Here is a 22437-nt window from a genome sequence, read left to right as displayed (position 1 = left end):
GTATTGAAAAAATTACAGAAGTTCATACCACTGAAATTCCACTGATAGCTTCCTTATGGTCACGAAAGTTGGCAAGATGCATTCCATCAATGGAAAATAGTTTCAGTTCTTCGCCTTGTGCCAGAATGATGGTATTAGTCCCATGGCCTTCAAGAAGTATATTGTTGCTCCAGCCAGCTACTTTGTGAGTGAAATTTCCAACCTTTTCAGCTTTTATAAACAAAACAATATGAAATAAGTTTGCATTACTGTTCAAAGTGTAATTTGCAAAGTACTGATGGGAGAAGCATTAACATCTGACACCAGCCCCATTCCTAGATCTAGTTAGCAATTTAACAAATATCTATGATAGGTGTACCGCTTTTTAGAAAATATGGACCATTCTTTGACAAATGCATGCAGTTATTGGATCTGAAAATATCTAGGCATCCAAATGCATTGTCTCCCTTAATGACGTAGAGGCAATCTGTATATGTGAGTCTAGAGCGGGTGCTGGCAGGGTATTTGTCAGTGGAGAATATACACCCCAATGAACCCAGTTGTGAACTCATATAGCGTCCCAAGTATATGCACTCAATAACTATCAAGAGCGGGATACTTCAGTGTAATGGATATGGAATGAGAGACTATTTGAGTATGGTGAAATGCACTAATCAACTCAATTATCAGGGAGACTTAGTTCAGATTAACTACACAGAAAACAAACTAACATAAACACAAGCATATATAAGCTGTAAACACTAAATGGGGCTGAGACAAAGAACAATACAGCATAGGAACAGGCCCTTCAGCCTCAAGGTCTGGGCCGATACTAGGTTCCTATCCCTCTGTTCACCTCCCGTTAAGATACACCTTGAATGTTGCTAATGTGCTCGTTTCCACCACCCCAATGAGTTCCCAGCACATAGCAACCTCTGCATGAAAAACTTTCCCCCCACCGCCTCACCTAAACTTACCACCTCGCAGCTTAAACCTGTGCCTCTTGTAGTTGACATTTCCACCCTGGAAAAAAAGCCTCTGACAACCATCCTATCTATCTCTGTCATAATTTTGTGGACATTATTAGGCGTTATCAGGTTCCATCTTTCCAGTGAAAACAATGAGTTACTCTAACCTCTCAGACCGAAAAACCTCCAGTCCAGGCAACACCCGAGTGAACTTTCTTTGCGCTCTCTCCAAAGCATCCACATTCTGGGAGTATGGTGACCAGAACTTCATGCAATATTCCAAATGTGGCCCAACTAAAGTTTTATACTTGTCTGCGTTCTTGACCATCTATCCACCAGTGTTGTCACTTTCAGTGATCTGTGGACCTGTATGCCCAGATTCCTCTTTGTTAATGCTAATGCTGAAGCTTGCAGGATAGTTATATATTTTTCAATTCCAAAAGCAAAGCCTTGGTAACTAAATAAACTCAAAGGTCTTTGCAGAATAGTCACAACGTTGTATTGTTTTGCACACAAAAGAGGAATCTATACCTTGTATTTCCAGTTTGTGTCCTGTTTTCTGAAGACCAATGTCAAGAGTAACAATACTAATTTCAGAAGCTGTGACATTGCTACGGGTTAGGGTAGCCACCCTGGATGGTTTTTTTGGTAACCAACAAGCTGTGAAACAACCAGTTAGTGGTAAGGAATCTGTTGTCAATCTGTCATCATCAACAGAATTGATTAGAAGTTCTGTCCTCAACACCTAGAAGAAATACATCTTGTTTTAGTGGTTTAGTTCCTCTATGAGACTTGATGTCTTAAATACATTTGTCTTTTACTCCATTTGTCCAGCAAGACATAGTAAAATAACAATTCATAGTATCAGTTTTATTGACCCACATAGTTTGGTTTTATAATCTTAACAACTACTCAAAATGACAAACACCCAAAATAAGAAAATCCAGAAAGAACTATGGGGTCTATTCACAATTTAATTTGCAGGTCCTAAGAGCACTGTGAGCGTATCTACACCACACAGACTGCCGCACTTCAAGAAGGCAGCTCATCACTACCTCAAGGGCAAGGACAATACATGTTAGCCTAGCCAGTGATGCCTGTTACTGGATATGGGGAGGAAATATTGGAATCTTTGAAACTATTCTATTTGATTTGTATGTGACCTTCGATGGGAAATTTCCGTGCAATGTACAAAAAAAATCTCAAAGTTATTTTCGGTTTCAAAATTCTAATATCCTGCTAAAGCTTGGTAAATTTCTGAAACTTCCACTTAAGCATTCAAACTAATTAGATCTTGTTCCAGTTTTGATTTGGGTAACAGATGAGAATTAAGACAATGAGCTACTGTTTTAGAAACAAAAGGCAACGGCCATTTTGTACAAAGCAGGACCTGGCAGATAGAATATGATGCATGACAGGTCAATGTTATGGTGAGATGAGCTGAGATGAACATTGGCCAAAGGACCTTTTGCATTCACCTGATCATCTAAAACATGGTCCCTCCTTCAGTAACGTACTGAAATTTAGATGATGAGCTTTGGTTCTGGAGGAGGTCATGAACCTATGACCTACTGACTTAGGTACAACTTTTCCTTTGTGGAAACAACATAGCCAAAACACCATTTTGCATCTTAAATGGAATTAATCTATTTAAAATTAAAGTATTGATAAACGTTAGTGTTAGAAATTGCACATTGCCATTTTGAATAATGCCTTTGAGCTTTTCACGACTAGGGTAAATTTTATGATCTGATGGCAATGTTAAATGGATGGAAAATTTTGTAAGCTACAAATTGTAAACACTGACCTCTTCAAATAGATTTACGATCTACAATTCCTTTGAATCAGACATATTAAATTTACACCTATATATATGTTAGGATTCTACTAGAGTGTGATGTAATGGAAGAATCAAGTTGTATTGTTACCTGTCGTTCACACACTGCTTTATGATACCAATCCTTTATGTACCTATGCAAATATATTACAGCTTCAGTTACTAACTGGCATTTTCCACTCCCTAATGCAAAAAGTGCCAAAGATTACAGTTAAAGTATTCCCAACAAGTTGTGCTGGTTAGGTGAATTGGTCATGCTAAATTCTCCCTCAGTGTACTCGAACAGGCACTGGAGTCTGGCGACTAGGGGATTTTCACAGTAACTTAATTGCAGTGTTAACGTAAGCCTTTAGGGTAGCTAGGTGGCACAGTGCATTGCTGTCTCATAGCGCCAGGGATCCGGGTTTGATTCTGGCCTCAGGTGATTGTGTGGAGTTGCACGTTCTTTTGGTACCTGGGTGGATTTCCTCTGGGTGCTCCGGTTTCCTCCCACAATCCAAAAATGTGCGGATTAGGTGGATTGGCTATGCTAAATTTCCCCTTAAATTATCAGGGTTAATAAATGGGATTACAGGATGATGTTGTAGACAGTGCAGGTTTGATGGTCTGAGTGGCCTTCTGCACTGTATGGATTCTATGAAGTCCAGTGGATTTCCATGTAATCTTTTAAGCCTACAGACACCGTGAAGCCAGAACAGTTTCAAACTACTTCCTAGAGATGAGTGTACGTCTTTTAGTTTTAGTGTCAACCTGATTTTTCACTTACACTGCCACCTTTGCAGTGATGTGTATTAATTTTGATTTGCATTAATGTGAGCAGTGTAATGATTAATGAATAGGGCTAATTTCAACAACACGTCAAGAGTGCTGCTAGACCTAGAGCAGCGGTGAGACAGTAGAACATACAGCATTTTATATTTCTAAAATACAACTTGCAAGATCTTGGAACAACTTTTTACCTTAGCAGGAATATCATAACTTTCGTTTGCTCCAGCAATGATCCACCTCTGATCTGGTGATACCAGTAAAAAATCTATTTTATCAGCAACAATTACTGATACGTGAGAGATCTGACTGAGATTAGGAATAGTTAATGTGACAAGCACACCTCCTCCACTGTCAACCTACAATGAAAAACAAATGTTGGACATACTGTTTATCACCAACAAATGCCATGATATTTTTAAAGGCAAATTTTAAATTAATCTATTAATTTTTTTAAATTTGGCAAAGTAGAAATTTGAACTGCAGTAATCTTTAGGGTGGAATCACTGGAACTAAGCAACAAACTGATTGAGATGAACTTTCTTGTTCATTACATAGAAACCGTAACACAGATTACTCGAATATAATTCAAACATATGGAGGTCGCATAAATCTGTTACAGAAAATGCACCAGAATCATACGTTCTGAAAGATAAATACCACAGTGCTGGAACAAGGATTTTGTTTAAGAACAAAACTCAAATAAGCTGAACATAAAATCCTTGTTTTGATTATTCTAAATATTCAAATATTTGATTATTTGATTGACTAAGAAGTTGATAAAGAAAGGAAGGATAGACTATGAAGCTAAACTAACACTAAAATATAAAAAAGGACAGTAAGTGTTTTTACAAATATATAAAGAGGAGGAGGCTGGCTAGAGTGAATGTTGGACTCTTAGAGGATGAGGGGGGGGATTTAGTGGTGGGAGATGAGGAAATGGCTGAGGCCTTAAGTAAGTTTTTTGGCTCGGTCTTCATGGAGGAGGACGCGAATAGTTTGCCAGATATTAAAGATAGAAGGATGGTAGGAGTTGAGGGCCTGAATGCGATTACTGTCACTAGAGAGGTAGTGCTTGATCGACTAGTGGGACTGATGGTGGACAAGTCCCCAGGACCGGATGGAATGCATCCCAGGGTTCTGAAGGAAATGGCAGAGGTGATAGTAGATGCCTTAGTGATTATTTACCAAACTTCACTGGATTCCGGGGAAGTGCCGGAAGATTGGAAAACGGCTAATGTTACACCGCTGTTTAAAAAAGGTAGCAGGCAAAAGGCAGGGAATTATAGGCCGGTTAGTTTAACGTCTATTGTTGGAAAAATGCTTGAATCCATCATCAAAGAAGAAATAGCGAGGCACCTAGAGAAGAATTGTTTGGTAGAGCAGACGCAGCACGGATTCGTTAAGGGGATGAATTTATTGGAATTCTACGAGGATGTGACTTGTGTGGTAGACAGAGGGGAACCGGTGGATGTAGTGTTTCTCGATTTTCAAAAGGCATTTGATAAGGTGCCGCACAAAAGGTTGCTTCAGAAGGTTGGGGGGCATGGAGTTGGGGGTAAGGTATTAGCGTGGATAGAGGATTGGTTGTCTAATAGGAGGCAGAGAGTTGGTATCAATGGGTGCTATTTTGATTGGCGGTTGGTAACTAGTGGAATGCCGCAGGGATCGGTGCTGGGGCCTCAGCTATTTACCATTTATATAGATGATCTGGAGGAGGGGGCTGAGTGTAGGCTGACAAAATTTGCTGATGACACAAAGATGAGTGGAAAAGCAAATTGTGTGGAGGGTGTGGAAAGTCTGCAGAGGGATCTAGATAGGCTGAGCAAATGGGCGAGGACCTGGCAGATGGAGTACAATGTTAGCAAGTGTGAGGTTATCCACTTTGGCAGAAATAATAGTAGGAGGGATTACTATTTAAAGGGTGAAAAGCTGCAGCATGCTACAGTGCAGAGGGACCTGGGGGTCCTTGTGCATGAATCGCAAAAACCCAGTCTGCAGGTGCAGCAGGTGATCAAGAAGGCAAATGGGATGCTGGCCTTTATAGCGAGGGGGATAGAATATATAAAAACAGGGAGGTCTTGCTGCAACTGTACAGGGCATTGGTGAGGCCGCAGCTGGAGTACTGTGTGCAGTTTTGGTTGCCGCACTTGCGCAAGGATATTTTGGCCTTGGAGGGAATGCAGAGGAGGTTCACTAGGCTGATACCGGAGATGAGGAGGTTGGAATATGAAGAGAGACTAAATAGACTGGGTCTGTACTTGTTGGAGTTTAGAAGGATGAAGGGGGATCTTATAGAGACGTATAAGATAATGAAAGGGTTGGATAGGGTAGAGGTAGAGAGATTCTTCCCGCTCAGAAAGGACAACAGGACTAGAGGGCACAGCCTCAAGATAAGCTATTATATAATATATATGTTATATAAGATATTCTAGAGGGTTTGAAAATAGATAAGTCCCCTGGTCCGGATGGGATTTACCCTAGGATTCTCTGGGAGGCAAGAGAGGTGATTGCAAAGCCTCTGGCTCTGATCTTCAGGTCGTCGTTGGTCTCTGGTATAGTACCGGAGGATTGGAGGATAGCGAATGTTGTCCCATTGTTTAAGAAGGGGAACAGAGACTTCCCCGGGAATTATAGACCGGTGAGTCTTACTTCTGTTGTGGGCAAGGTTTTAGAAAAAATTATTAGGGATAGGATTTATAGTTATTTGGAGAGTAATGAATTGATTGGAGATAGTCAGCATGGTTTTGTAGCGGGTAGGTCGTGCCTTACTAACCTTATTGACTTTTTTGAGAAAGTGACCAAAGAGGTGGATGGGGGTAAGGCAGTTGACGTGGTATATATGGATTTTAGTAAGGCGTTTGATAAGGTTCACCATGGTAGGCTTCTGCACAAAATGCAGATGTATGGGATTGAGGGTAGTCTAGGAAATTGGATCAGGAATTGGCTAGCAGATAGGAGACAGAGGGTGGTGATTGATGGTAAATATTCGTCATGGAGTTCGGTTACGAGTGGTGTGCCTCAGGGATCTGTTTTGGGGCCACTGCTGTTTGTAATTTTTATTAATGATCTGGATGAGGGTATAGCTGGGTGGATTAGTAAATTTGCTGATGACACCAAAGTCGGAGGTGTGGTAGATTGTGAGGAAGGGTGTTATAGTTTGCAGGGAGACTTAGACAGGTTGCAGAGCTGGGCCGAGAGGTGGCGGATGGAGTTTAATGCGGAGAAGTGTGAGGTGATTCACTTTGGTAGGAATAACAGATGTGTTGAGTATAGGGCTAACGGGAGGACTTTGAATAGTGTGGATGAACAGAGGGATCTGGGTGTATGTGTACATAGATCCCTGAAAGTTGGGAATCAAGTAGATAAGATTGTTAAGAAGGCATACGGTGTCTTGGCGTTTATTGGTAGGGGGATTGAATTTAGGAGTCGCAGCGTCATGTTGCAACTGTACACAACTCTGGTGCGGCCGCACTTGGAGTACTGTGTGCAGTTCTGGTCCCCACATTACAGGAAGGATGTGGAGGCTTTGGAGAGGGTGCAGAGGAGGTTTACCAGGATGTTGCCTGGTATGGAGGGGAGGTCCTATGAGGAGAGACTGAGGGATTTGGGGTTGTTTTCGCTAGAAAGAAGGCGGCTAAGAGGGGATCTTATTGAAACATATAAGATGATTAGAGGTTTAGATAGGGTGGACAGTGATAGCCTTTTTCCTCGGATGGAGAAAGCTAGCACGAGGGGGCATGGCTTTAAATTAAGGGGGGGTAGTTATAGGACGGATGTCAGGAGTAGGTTCTTTACCCAGAGGGTGGTGAGGGATTGGAATGCCCTGCCTGCTGCGGTTGTAAATGCGCCGAGTTTGGGGGCGTTTAAGAGATCCGTGGATAGGTTTATGGACGAAAAGGGATTGGTTTAGATTAGTGGGTCATTGTTTTTTTTTAAACTGGTCAGCACAACATCGTGGGCCGAAGGGCCTGTTCTGCTCTGTAATGTTCTATGTTCTATGTTTTATAAGCGGGGGGAGGGGGGGGGGGGGCGCAGTTTAGAACGGAGTTGAGGAGGAACTTCTTCACTCAAAGGGTGGTGAATCTCTGGAATTCTCTGCCCGTTGAAGTGGTGGAGGCTACCTTGCTAAATATATTTAAGTCACAGGTAGATAGGTTTTTGTTAGGCAAGGGAATTAAGGGTTATGGGGAGAAAGCAGGAAAGTGGAACTGAGCCACTTCAGATCAGCCATGATCTTATTGAATGGCGGGGCAGGCTCGAAGGGCTAGATGGCCTACTCCTGCTCCTACTTCTTATTTGAACTGGAATTAATTTTTATGACAGAATTTCTAAAATTGCAAGAATGAAAGCACAAAGTATATGGAGTCAAAGTAAAATTACAGCAATGTGGAACAAGCAAATATTTCAGTATTTGACTCTTGTATCCTAAACAGTTATACGTGAAGCAGCATTTCAACAAACTTAATCTAACCTCTAGCCATGACATAAGGAATACATCACTGGCTTTTAAATCAAAAATCTTAGCATAATTTATACTTGAAATGTGTCAGGGTGTAAAACAGATCTCCTGCTTTCTTGACTGGCTCAATTCACCATGATTTTCTCAATAGAAAAAGCTGCAAACAGGATGTTTCCTCACCCACAATCTGTTTCTACAAAAATGAATTGTGATATAGCAAAAACAAGCCTAATACTTTCTAATTACATCTAATTATTTCTTACCATATACTGAAGTAGAATGTTCATTAAGAACCTGAAACTTGTAATTGCTTATGTTCAGCGAGACTTTGTTGTGCCCATAAAAGGAACTCAGAGTTAGCATGAAAGTACAGCAATTAGGAAGGCAAATGGCATGTTGGTCATTATTCTAAAGGGACTGAAAGTACATAAGGATGCTGTGCTACAATTATATAGGGCTTAGGTGAAATCTCCACATTGAAGGAAAGATATGCGTGCATTAGATGCAATACAGTGTAGGTTCACTGGATTGGTCTCTGGGATGGGAGTATTAATATTGAAACGAGAGGCAGGACAAGGCCATTTGACCCTTTGAACCTGTTCCCCCATTAATTACGGTTGTGGTTGGTTATAAAATTTAATATCCTAACCCCTCCCTTCCCCCTTTATCCCTTGATCTCTTGAGCCCCCAGAGCTATATCTAAGTTCTTTTTAAAATCGGGCGACGTTTTAGCCTCAACTACTTTCTGCAGTAGTGAAATTTTCAGCACACATTCACCACTCTCTGGATGAAGAAATTGTCTTTAATGAATGACTGAGAAAATTGGGCCTACACCTTCTGGAGTCTTGGAAGAAGGAGATGATCTTGTTGATACATCCAATATCCTGAAGGGGAGCTAAGAGAGTAGACACTGAGAGGTTGTTTTCCCTGGCTGGAAAATCTAAAGAACTGCTTCAGGATAACGGACCAATCATCTAAGATTGAGATGAGGAATTTCTTCACTTAATACAAATATGTGTGGTTTTTCAGGGAACCAAGTGATATGGGGAAAAGGTGGGAAGTGAAGTTGTGGATTTGCCATGATGGTATTTAATGACAGAGCAGGTTACTGGGCCATATAATCTACTACCACTATCTCTTGGTGCTTCACTTCAAGATCTCTTATTCTCCATGTTCTCTAATCATTGTGCTATGTTTCCATTGTGTTGGTGATCACCTTGGGTGTCTTATTTCCCCATTAAGTCTCTGCCCACTTGACTCTGAACTCTGTTTCCACATCTGCCCTGCCATCAGCTGTAGTGTGAATGTTGGTGTGTATTGATCACAGCTCCTCATGAGCTAAATCATGACGGATCAGTTATACTGATTTGGAACATAAAATGTAATGAGAAGTGATCATCTAACATTCACTTGGACTTTTGTGAATAGTTTCCAATTTTAATGTGTTGGCTTATTATCAACAAAAAACTCCAGTAAAGCAATTGACATTATACAAATAAAAATCCTGGGGAAAAACTGACTGGGAAATGGGAAAAGGTTACATTAGCTAGGAAGCATTAGAAATGGAAAATATAACTTCAGACGAACTATGAAAAGTAGATTGTGGACATTGAACTGCAGGATGAGTTTTTTTTATTCATTCATGGGACATGGGCATTGCTGGCTGGCCAGCATTTATTGCCCATCCCTAGTTGCCCTTGAGAGGGTAGTGGTGAGCTGCCTTTTTGAAATGCTGTCGTCCATGTTCTGTGGGTTGACCGCACATGAGATAGATTCAAGAGGAGGAGGGAAAACACAAAGATTGGGAAATCTGAGCACCATCTGTAACAGCGAGTTGAAACTGAATTTTCAGTGCTAACTAATGTCTGTGCCCATTTTATCATCTCAAGTGAAATGGTGCCACATTCTCTCTGCTGTAAATGATAGGAATGTTTTGCTATACATTTTCATTCCAATCAAAAGGAATCAATTCTGTACCTTTTCATCTCCTGTGAAGCACTCTGACTTTATCATTGGTCACATATGTCACAACTTTAGGCAAACTAACCAGGATGAATAGGTAGCAGAATGCGTTGTTGCCTGAAACCCATGACCAAAGCAATGCAGAAATTATAATGTGCTGGCTTCCTAATGTGAATGCATTCTCCAGTGTATCTTAATGGTCAGAAATTTTTAGCAAGGCTATTACCAATTTTCAGGGCTACTTTGGTTCTACTGGAATATTGTGTACAGTTTTGGTCACTCTGTTATAGGAAAGACATTGATAAACTGGAAAGAGTGCAAAGAAGGTTTACTGGGATGTTGCCAGGATTAATGGGCCTGAGTTATAGGGACAGGTTAGCCAGGCCAGGACTTTATTCCTTGGAACGTAGGAGAATGAGGGATGACCTTATTGAGGTGTATTAAATCATGAGGAACATCAATAGGTTGTTTGCACATTGTCTTTTTCCCAGGGAAGGGGAATTAAAAACTAGAGGGTGTAGGTTTAAGGTGAGGGGAGGGAATGATTTGAAAGGGCCTGAGGGACAACTTCTTCTCACAGAAGGCAGTGTGTAAATGGAATGAGCTGCGAGAAAAAGTGGTTGAGGCAGGTACAATATCAACATTTAAGAAGCATTTGGATATGTGCATGGATGGGAAAGGATTAGAGGGGTATGGACCAAACATGAGCAACTTTGGCTAGCTCAGAGGATGCCGTGGTCAGCATGGACTGGTTGGGTTGAAGGGCCTGTTTCTGTGCTGTATTGCTCTACTGCAGTCAAGACTATCTGTTGAACAAGTCAGAATACGAGCATAAATGTGGGGAAATCCCTGACCCCATCCTGCAATGAAGTAATGTGATTGAAGGGTGTGTTTATCCAAAACGGCAAATAAACGCAAGACTAATATCTTTCCGCAAACAATACAGATGATTCACTCTGGCATCTGATTCAAGCTTTTGATACTTACATTGTTATACACACATTTTAAAATTCTAGGACGATAAATTATAAAATATATAATTTGACTTACAGTTAGATAGAACTGGTTATTCATGATGTAAGTCACCAAACTGCAAACTGTAAACACAGTAGCAGACACAGCCAATTCATCTCCAGTTTGTCCATTCCAAACTTTGAGTTTTCCTTTTGCGTCTGCAGTAATCGCAAGGTCTCGCTGTGGAACAGTTATTAATTTCACCAACGGCTCTTCTTGCACTGGAGTTGACCACAGTTGTTTACCCTTTGAAACAAAGGAATATTACTGATGTGATTTACTGATGTGTAAGTGAATAGGTCTTATGAAAACATAGAAAATAGGTGCAGGAGTTGGCCATTCGGCCCATTGAGCCTATACCATTACTCAAGATGATCATGGCTGATCATGCACTTCCTGTATCCCACTCCTACTTTTTCTCCATATCCCTTGATCCCTTCAGCCACAATGGCCACATCCAGCTCCCTCTTAAACACATCAACGAACTGGCTCCAACAGCTTTCTGTGGTAGAGAATTCCACAGGTTCACAACTCTCTGAGTGAAGAAGTTCTTCCTCATCTCAGTCTTGAATGGCTTACCCCTTATTCTTAGACTGTGACCCATAGTTCTGAACTACCCCAACATCAGGAAACATTCTTCCCGCATCTAGCCTATCCAGTCCCATCAGGATTTTATTTGTTTCTATGAGATCCCCTCTCATTCTTCTAAATTCCAGTGATTATAACCCCAGTCGATCCAGTCTCTCTTCATGTATCAGTTCCGCTATTTCAGGAATCAGTCTGGTAAACCTTCACTGGACTCCCTCAGTAGCAAAAATCTCCTTCCTCAGACTAGGAGACAAAAAGTGCACACAATAAATCAAGATGTGGCCTCATCAAGGCCCTGTAAAACTGCAGCAAAATATCTTTATTCCTATACTCAAATCCTCTTGCTGTGGGAGCTAGCATGCCATTTGCTTTCCTCAGTGCCTGCTGTACCTGTATGCCAACCTTCAGCAACAGTTCCACCATACCACCCAGGTCATGTTGCACTTCCCCTTTTCCTAAACTGCCACTATTCAGATAATAATCTTCCTTCCTAGTTTTGCCACCAAACTGGATAATCTCATATTTATCCACATTATATTGCATTTGCCAAGTATGTGCCCACTCAGTCAGCCTGTCCAAGTCACCCTGCAGCCTCAGCATCCTCCTCATAGCACACACTGCCACCCAGCTTAGTATTGTCCGCAAATTTGGAGATGTTACATTCAATTCCTTCATCCAAATCATTAATGTATGTTGTGAATAGCTGGAGTCTCAACACTGAACCCTGCGGTACTCCACTTGTCACTGCCTGCCACTCTGTCTGCCAATCAGTTCTCTATAATCATCAGTATATTACTCCTAATACCATGAGCTTTAATTTTGCTCACTAATCTCTTCTGTGGGACCTTGTCAAAAGCCTCCATATACACAACATCCATTGATTCACTCTTGTCCACTCTACTGGTCACACTCTCAAAAAATTCCAGAAGATTAGTCAAGCACTGTTTCCCTTCCGTGAATTTATGCCGACATGGACCGATTCTGTCACTGCTTTCTAAATGCTCAGTTATTACATCCTAGTGTTTACCACATTGAATAACAACCTATTGCAAATGTTCATTATTCTCAGCACGTGGTCAGCACTGCTGCCTCACAGCACCAGGGACCCGCATTCGATTCCCAGCTTGAGTCATTGTCTGTATGGAGTCTGCACGGAGTCTGCACGTTCTCCCCTTGCTTGCGTGGGTTTCTTCCGGGTGCCCCAGTTTCCTCCCGCAGTCCAGAAGACGTGCTGGTTAGGTGTATTGGCTGTGCTAATTCTCCCTCAGTGTATCCGAACAGATGCCGGAGTGTGGCAACTAGGGGATTTTCACAGTAAGTTCATTGCATGTTAACGTAAGCCTATTTGTGACACTAATAAACAACCATTACATTTTTAATTGAATATTTCATCTAAAGTTTAGTCCATTGTCATAACTTGTTTTGTTCTGTACAAAATTTCTGACATCAGCTTCATCTAGTCCACCTATTATTTTCAAAAATGAACAAGCTGTTGTTTCTTTTCAATGAAACATCTAGCTTCGTCAATCTCACAGTACTCAAAGAACTACAACTTGCAACTAACTTGGCAGGGTGGCACGGTGGCATAATGGTTAGCACTGCTGCCGCACAATGCCAGGGATCCAAATTTGATTCCCCGCTTGGGTCACTGTGCAGAGTTTGCATGTTCTCCCTGTGCCTGTGTGGGTTTTCTCCAGGTGCTCCCGTTTCCTCCCACAGCCTGAAAAATGTGCTGGTTAGATGCAATGGTCCGAACAGGTGCCAGAATTGTGGCGACTAGGGGAATTTCACAGTAACTTCATCGCAGTGTTAACGTAAGTCTGACTTGAGACTAATAAATAAACTTTAACTTTGGGGGCTTCTCTGAAAATGTTTCATTGCCTCCACACATCTTTTTGAAATAGATGTGTAGAGGCACATTTACACATCTTCGTATGTGTATTTTACAAGCATGAGAGTCATTTCTGTGCATTTGCTAAGGGTTAATTTGCACGTTTATTTAATCGTAGCAACTGACACTGAATAATGTACATTAACCTAACAATTCCATTGCTTCAGATTGACCATCTCACCTGGAAGGAAGCCAGTGTTGGGGAACCAGTGCACTCATGCAAGGAAGATTATCATTTTGTATGTACTTTTCACTATTATACCATTTCTAACCATTTTGTTACAATGCACATTAACTAAATAAAATGACCGTTATTAACTGCAATTCTTACTGAACCAGTTAACAAGAAGTGGACTTATAGCAGACAGTGCCGACCTCTTGAATGCTCCACGCTCGCAGTGTATGATCTCTCGATGCAGTGCAAACCAATGATTTACAGATCCCAGTATCAAACTGATGGTCAGGATTACTCAGGTACTGCAGACCAGTGATGCTGTCTTTAAAGAGAGAAAAAAAAACATTGCTTCCATTAATAGTTTTCTGGTTTATTGTTTATTTCAAGTTTATTTACTAGCGTCACAGATAGATTTACATTAATGCTGCAGTGAAGTTACTGTGAAAACCCCCTAGTCACCACACTCCAGCGCCTGTTCGGGTAGACTGAGAGAGAATTCCAGTGCACCTAACTAGCACGTCTTTCAGACTGTGGGAGGAAGCCGAAGCACACGGAAGAAATGCATGCAGACACGGGGAGAACGTGCAAACTCCACACAAACAGTAACCCAAGCCGGGAATCGAGCCCCGGTCCCTGGTGCTGTAAGGCAGCAGTGCTAACCACTGTGCCACCATGACTGCAGTTTATCAACAAGGAGCTGGTTAAAAGCAAAATCCAGACTGAATTCTTTCTTGCATGGAATCCTCCATTTCTACTTTTTCCTTTGGATAGTATATAATGCCAATCTGTCCTGCTGCTGGGAGGAGTGGTGTGGGCAGAGTATCAAAATGGTGGTGGATTGGTTCCACAATCTTCCTTATTCCCCCACCGTTTTAACATCCAGGATTTTCAGGATCACAAAGGCCACCCTGCTAGCTTGGGAGAAGTGTGCACTTCATTGCAGCAGCACCCATGTCTTCACTCCCCCACCCCTCCAATGACATTACCATGTCCTCATTCCCCATCTTTGCCTCCAGTGACCAGAAACAAGACCAGTCGACTGCCAGGTGTCTGAAAAGCTGAGACAAGGGGTGGGGAGGAAGAGACAAGGGGTGGGGAGGAAGAGACAAGGGGTGGGGAGGAAGAGACAAGGGGTGGGGAGGAAGAGACAAGGGGTGGGGAGGAAGAGACAAGGGGTGGGGAGGAAGAGACAAGGGGTGGGGAGGAAGAGACAAGGGGTGGGGAGGAAGAGACAAGGGGTGGGGAGGAAGAGACAAGGGGTGGGGAGGAAGAGACAAGGGGTGGGGAGGAAGAGACAAGGGGTGGGGAGGAAGAGACGGTGGTGCACTGCTGGGGTAAACCACGACTATATCCCAGAGGATGAACACTTGGGAAAAAGTGTGTGTCATTAAGTCGGGCTGGTGGGAGGAACAGGGTGGTCGAGAGATTGTCGTTTGGGGGACGACTGGCGGAGGGGCAGGTCATTCAGGAGACTGGGGCCCACATGAAATAAGAGGGAGACTAGGAAATGCAGGTCAGGAGATTGGGACTTTGGCAGGGAAGAAAGGGACAATGGAATGGGCTTGGAGCCCAGCATTCTCTACACTAGCAGAGTGAGTGAAAACTAAAGACTTTATCATGGAATGGATGATGAACAAAGATGGAGGACCGGGGGGGGGGGGGGGGGGGGGGAGCGGGCAGGGGGGTGCGGGATTCTTCCACCCTGCTGCGCTAATTTTCTAGTGCAGCGGGCTGGGAGAATCGCGTGAGGGGTGATTTTGTGGGATTCCCATGAGCGTTCGCGTCCTGCTAGCGCAGTCTGCAACTGAAATTGGTGTGGAGTTGGGGCTAGCATTTAAATGATATTTACGTGGAGTGGAATGGAATGGAATGAATTCCCCGGGCCCACTAGCCTCTCCCACCCCGGCAGTGTGTTTCACTCCAGTGGGGATTACACTAGCTTCCCATTTTAGGGGCCTCCCAGGGAATGCCCCCTGGCAGTGCTAGGCTGTGCCCCTGGCACTGCCCCAGGGGCACCTTGGCACTACCCACCAAACAGTGACAAGAGGGTAATCAGTGGTGGTGAGGGTCCTGCTGCTACTCTGCATTGGGATCGATGAGAGGGAGGCAGGTGTGTTCTGCCACGGGAATGGGGATCGGTTGGGAGGATTTGCACTGCTGGGTTTGAGGCGGGTTGGGGGTAGGTTGTTGCTGAATTGATGAAGACTGGGGCAGTTCAGGACATAGAATGGTTGGGGGGCTGTGATCAGGCCATGGGGGGCAGCACTGCGGGGGTCCCCAGCTGGCCAGCGATGGGGAGGCTGATAGTTCAGGGTCACTGCGCATGTGCAGAGGCCTGCTGATTTCAGCCTCTCTGGTGGGAATAGGCCCCATCCACTGAAATCTAATGATATTCAAACTGGAGGCCTCTGCAGTGCAGACTGTAGGAGATCCTGGTCTGATTTCCCACTGAAAAACCAGCATGAATTACTCCAGTTTTCCTACGAATTCAACACTTAGAATTTTTTTGGGACAGCCTGCACTGGGGACTCTGACTAGTAAGGCAAAGGGGAAAGGGAGAAGCAAGGGTGTTAAACTGAGGGCCATTAATCTCTGAAACATTTTACCATTTGTGGCTATTGCAGCAAAGACTAGAACATTATTCAGCAAGGAATAGGATAAGTGTTTGGAATCGATGAATATGTGGGTGGCATGTTGGCACAGTGGTTAGCACTGCTGCTGCACAGCTCCAGAGACTTGGGTTCAATTCCCGGCTTGGGTCACTGTCTCTGTGGGGTCTGCACATTCTCCCTGTGTCTGCATGGATTTCCTCCAGGTGCTCCGGTTTCCTCCCACAGTCCAAAGATGTGCATTGGCTGTGCTAAATTGCCCCCTGGTATCCTGGGACGTGTAGGTTAGAGGGATTAGTGGGGAAATTGAAGAGAAAAGGGTGGGACTTTGTTTGGTGCAGACTTGATGGGCCAAATGGCTTCCTTCTGCAGTGTAAGGTTTCTATGAATTCTATATGAAAAGACCTAAGGAGAAAACAGGTGCAAAAGAAAAGAGAGCGAGCCATCGACAATGAGGACGAAATCCTCTCCTCCAGTGTGCTGCCTTCTCTATCATGCTATAAAAAATATCTTGCAGTCAAGGGGGGGTTTAGAAATGTTGGTGATGGTTTTGAGCTGGGGTTAGAATGTACCTTGCGAGAAGTGCCTCAAATACTGACCCCTGCCTCTTTTGAGAGTGATCTCAGTTTGGGTTAGGTTAGAATTGACATAAGAAACAATAACTTAAGAACTGTCCTTACTAGGAAGCTCAAACCATTTTCCACTTACCACTGTGACCTCTGAAAGTAGTACAAGTGTAGTCAGCAGTGCCACGCCCTGATGCCATGTGGTGCTCTGTTTTGGAGCGATGTAAATAATACTTTTTCCAGGAATTTACTTCACTGTCTGTGTTGGAGAGATTGCAGAAGATCCAACGTTCCAGACATAATTTTCTGTAAATCCAAGTAGCACATATAACAAATATTTAGCACAGCTGAATCATCCAAATTCTCCTGGAAAGAGCTTTTAGATTGAAAAAATAAAGCTTTTGGGATGGTTTTATTACTGGTACCATTTTGCGCTTTTCACATTACCATAAAGCATGTCTAGATATGCCTTCCACTACATATTGTGAAACAGGAAGCTGGAGACAGCAATAGGATCTTTATCCACAAGATGTCAACTTTGGTTCAATGAAAGCCCTCTTGCTTCTGATTCATCCCCAAGCCCCTCATAGTTAACATCCTGGGGATAACTACTGACCAGAAACTTAACTAAAATCATAAGAACCCTACAGTGCAGAAGGAGGCCATTTGCCCCATTGAGTCTGCACCAACAACAATCCAACCCAGGCCCTATCCCCATAACCCCACATATTTACCCCAATAATCCTTCTAACCTACCCATTCCAGTACACTAAGGGGCAATTTAGCATGGCCAATTAACCTAATTAGACTGTGGGAGGAAACTGGAGCAGCCGGAGGAAACCCATGCAGACATGGGAGACAGTGCAAACTCCACAGAGAGAGTGACCCAAGCCAGGAATTGAAACTGGGTCTCTGGAGCCACGAAGCAGCAGTGCTCACCATTGTGCCACTGTGCCGTCCCCACCTAGATCAACTGTACGCACTGTGGCAACTGGAGCAAGTGAGATGCTGGGTATTTTTTGGTGAATGATTCCTGAAAGGAATTCCCCTTTCCACAAGTCATGAATCAGCTGTGTATTGGAATAGCTCTCCGCTTCCCTGGGGGCAACTGCAACAACATTGAAAAAAAGCAGCCGACTTGATCATTCACTAGTCTAAACATTCATGCCGGGGAAGGTAGCCAAAGCCAGAAACCTTACAACCTTTAACAAATACTTGGATGAGCAGTTGAAATATCATAATATTCAAGGATATGGGACAATTGCAGGAACATGGAATTAGCGCTCCTTTAATGGTAGATATTGTCAGCACAGTAAGAAGTCTCACATCACCAGATTAAAGACCAACAGCTTTATTTGCTAGCACAAATTTTTGGAGTCTCAGGCTCCTTCTACAGGTGAATGAGGAGTTCATTCACAAATAGGGTATAAACAGACACAAACTCAATTTACAAGATAATGTTTGGAATGCAAGTCTTTACAGATAATCAATCTTAAAGTTACAGACAACGTAAGTGGAGAGAAGTCCAAGCACAGGTTAAAGAGATGTGTATTGTCTCCAGTCAGGACAGTTAGTGAGATTTTGCAAGTCATGGGAGGTGCAGATAGTGTGACATGAACCCAAGATCCCGGTTGAAACCATCCTCATGTGAAACTTGCTATCAGTCTCTGCTCAGCGACTCGGCGTTGTCGTGTGTCATAAAAGCCACCTTGGAGAACGCTTACACGAAGATCAGAGGCTGACTGCTTAAGTGTTCCACGATTGGAATGGAACACTTCTGCCTGGTGATTGTTGAGTAGCGTTCACTCATCCATTGTCATAGCGTCTGCATGGTCTCCCCAGTATACCATGCCTCGGGACATCCTTTCCTACAAATGTATCAGGTAGACAATGTTGGCTGAGTTGCAAGAGTATGTACTGTGTCCCTGATGGATGGTGTTCTCACATTAAATGACAGCATCCGTGTCGATAATCTTGCAGAGGTAGCTGTGGTAGGATTGTCTAGTGTCGTGGTCACTGTTCTCATGAAGAACTAGGTAGTTTGCTGCAGACAATGGTCTGTTTGAGATTGTGCGGTTGTTTGAAGGCAAGAGTTGGGAGTGTGGGGATGGCCTTGGTGAGATGTTTGCCTTCATCGATGACATGTTGAAGGCTCCAGAGAAGATGTCGTAGCTTCTCTGCTCCGGGGAAGTACTGGACGAAGGGTACTTTGTCCGCTGTGTTTGTTTTCTGTGCAGGTCAGTGCGGTTTTTCGCTGTAGCACATCAGAACTGTCAGTCGATGAGTTGAGCGCCATATCCTGTTCTTATGAGGGCATCTTTCAGTGTCTGGAGGCGTCTGTTGTGGTCCTCCTCATCTGAGCATATCCTGTGTAAACGGAAGGCTTGTCCATTGGGGCTGGCTTCTTTAACGTGTTTAGCCTGGAGGCTGGAGAAGTGGAGCATCGTGAGGTTATCCATGGGCTTGCAGTACAGCGAAGTGCTGAGGTGACCGTCCTTGATGGAGATGCGTTGTCCAAGAATGCAACCAATTCCAGAGAGTAATCCATCGTGAGTCTGATGGTGGGATGAAACTTACTGATGCCATAATATAGTTGTTTCAGTGATTGTTCACCATGAGTCCAAAGGAAGAAAATATCATCAATGTATCTAGTGTATAGCGTCGATTAAAGGTCCTATGCAGTGAAGAGGTCTTGTTCGAACCTGTGCATGAAGAAGTTGCCATATTGAGGTTTGAATTTGATCCCCATGGCTGTTCTTCTGTCTGGAAGAAGAACTGATTGTTGAAGGTGAAGACGTTGTTTTCCAGGATGAAGTGGATAAGTTGTAGAATTGCACCTGGAGATTGGCAGTTGTCGGCGTTGAGCACTGAGGCAGTTGCAACAATGCCATCATCGTGGGGGATGCTGGTGTAGAGCGCCAAGACATCCATTGTGATGAGGTGTGCTCCTGGTTCAACTGCTGCGTGTGTGTTGAGTTTGTGTAGGAAGTCCATACTGTCACGACAGAAACTGGGGGTTCTTTATACAATGGGTTTCAGAATGCCCTTGATGTAGCCGGAATACCATAGCTTGATTACCTGTAAAGACTCGCATTCCGACCATTATCTTGTTATTGAGTTTGTATCTGTATATGCCCTGTTTGTGAACATGGCTCTTCACTTAGCTGATGAAGGAACCTGAGATTCCGAAAGCTAGTACTGCCAAATAAACCTGTTGGATTTAACCTGGTGTTGTGAGCCTTCTTACTGTGCTTACCCCAGTGCAGCGATGGCATCTCCACATCATAGATATTGTCACTGCAGACTCAATGGGCTAAAGGTGTTTTCTGCATTGTGTGACACTATCACTGGGGAATGATAGTATTCACTGAAGCTATCCACTGAAACAAGAAACCTTAATGAACCTGCAATCACTGACAAGGGAGTTAGACTTGCTTAGGAACACCATCCACTCCTCACAGTACCAGGGATCCAGATTCAATTCTGGCCTTGGGTAACTATGTGTGGAGTTTGCATCTTCTCCCCATGGTTGTGTTTCCTCTGGGTGCTCCAATTTCCTCCCAAAGTCCAAAGATGTGCAGGTTAGGTTGATTGGCCATGCTGAATTGCCCCTTAATATCAGGGGGACTTGCAGGATATATTCGTGGGGGTTACGGAGATAGGGCCCGGGTGGGATTGTTGGGGCAGGCCCAATGGGCTGAATGGTCTTTTGCACTGTAGGGATTTGGTGGTTCTAAGTCACACATCATATGTTATAGATATCAAGAGATATGGGGGGGTGCGGGAGGGGGGATCAGGATATTGAATTCGATGGTCAGCGGACCAGGCTCAGAGGGCCAAATGGCCTACTCCTGCTTCTAATTCCTATGTTTCTATCATCCTGACTGGATATATATATTACCATTCTTCATCATTACTGGGTCAAAATCATTGACCTCCAACAGAATTGTGGACGCATCTTTGCTGCAGCTGTTGAAAAGAAAGGCCCAGCACCATTTTCCCAAGGGCAACAAGGCCAAACATACCAAACCCCAAAAATGAGCTTTCAAAAGGTGATCCAGTTTAAGCTGTTTAATGTGTAGCATTGTCTCACCAGTCCTGATTTATTCCTATTACACTCACTAAATAATATTTTGATTAAACAGGAATTCACTTAGTTCCACAATAACAATCGGCAATATTTACTTGCACCTTACTGTGACATTGTACTTAACTGTTCAGCTGAGGAAGGAGCAGCACGCCAAAAGCTCATGCTACCAAATAAACCTGTTGGACTTCAGCCTGGTGTTGTAAGAGTTCTAACTGTGCCCACCCCAGTCCAACACCAGCATCTCCACATCATGTCTCTCAGATCATTGAGGCTATCCAGTCATTACCAAGGCTGTAACAGCAGAAGTGTTCAAGGTTTGATCCTCTCTCTGACTCTCTAAGTTGCACTCCTATTAAAGGAAGGGAAAAAATGACCAGGGTTCCTGCTTCTGATCACTATCCGATGAGCACAATAGGAAGTGGGTAAGCATGACCTCAATTATGAAAGTATTGAATATGTTTCACATTGGTACATACGATGTATGTGAAAAAGAGGATGAGGTGCTAAAAGCAGAATACAGGGAGCTAGGAAGAAAGTTAAGAAATCAGACCTCAAAAGGTAGTGATCTCAGGATTACTACCAATGCCAAGTACTAGTCAGAGTAGAAATGACAGGATATATTGGATGACTACACAGATGAAGAGATGGTGTCAGGAGAAAGGTTTCAGATTCCTGGGGCATTGGGACCGTTTCTGGAAGAGGTAGGACCTGTACAAATTGGATGGGTTACACCTGGGCGGGACTGGGACTGATGTCCTCGGGCGATTATTTTCTAGAGCAGTTGGGGAGGGTTTAAACTAATATGCCAAGGGCATGGAAACCTATGTAAGGAGTTGGAGAAGGAGGAAGCAAGGACAAAATCAAAAAGTAGAAAAGGGAATAAGAAAAATGATAGGCAGAGAAATCAAGGACAAAATTCAAACAAGGCCATAGAGGAAAATATTAGGAGCGAGATAATGTTAAGAAGACAAATTTAAAAGCTCTGTGCCATAATGCGCAAAGCATTTGTAATAAAATGGATGAACTACTCGCACAGATAGATGTAAATGTGTACAATATATTTGGGATTACTGAGACATGGCTGCAGGATGACCAGGTTGGGAATTGAATGCCCCAGGGTATTCAATATTTTTTAGGAAGGACAGGCACAATGGAAAAAGATGGTGGAGTAGCACTGCTGGTTAAAGAGGAAATTAACAGAATAGAGAGAAAGGATATTAGCTCTGACAATGTGGAGACTGTATGGGTCAAGTTGAGAAATTCCAAGGAGCAAAAAAAAATTAATTAGGTGTCATATATAGATTCCCAAACTGCAGTGGTGATATTGGTAATGAGATTAAACATGAAATTAGAGATGCATGTGATAAGGGAACATAGGTAATTTTAATCTGCACATAGATTTGGCAAATCAAATTAGCCACAGTGCCATAGAGGAGGTATTCGTGGAGTGTATATGGGATGGTTGTCTTGACCAATATGTGGAGGAACCAACTAGAGAGCCGGCCATCTTAGACTGGGTACTGTGTAATGA

At 43.3% G+C, this 22437-nt stretch overlaps 1 protein-coding gene across 1 annotated transcript in view; it reads right to left on the bottom strand.

The window, feature by feature from the left end:
• Positions 1-22437, bottom strand: part of fbxw12 (F-box and WD repeat domain containing 12) — a 33280-nt gene that overhangs the window by 2040 nt on the left and 8803 nt on the right. Inside the window, exons 3-8 of the mRNA XM_080182304.1 lie at positions 16959-17122; positions 13842-13963; positions 11024-11233; positions 3744-3908; positions 1479-1692; positions 29-210 (exon numbers count right to left, since the gene is read on the bottom strand). Coding sequence (XP_080038430.1) covers positions 29-210; positions 1479-1692; positions 3744-3908; positions 11024-11233; positions 13842-13963; positions 16959-17122 — 1057 coding nt within the window. The remainder of the gene's footprint in view (positions 1-28; positions 211-1478; positions 1693-3743; positions 3909-11023; positions 11234-13841; positions 13964-16958; positions 17123-22437) is intronic.

This window comes from Carcharhinus amblyrhynchos, chromosome 3 (genome assembly GCF_965287045.1).
Source record: "Carcharhinus amblyrhynchos chromosome 3, sCarAmb.v2.hapA, whole genome shotgun sequence".
Classification (NCBI taxonomy): Eukaryota; Metazoa; Chordata; class Chondrichthyes; order Carcharhiniformes; family Carcharhinidae; genus Carcharhinus; species Carcharhinus amblyrhynchos.
Note: the sequence above shows the minus strand (reverse complement) of the source record. Positions and strands in the feature narration are given on the sequence as shown.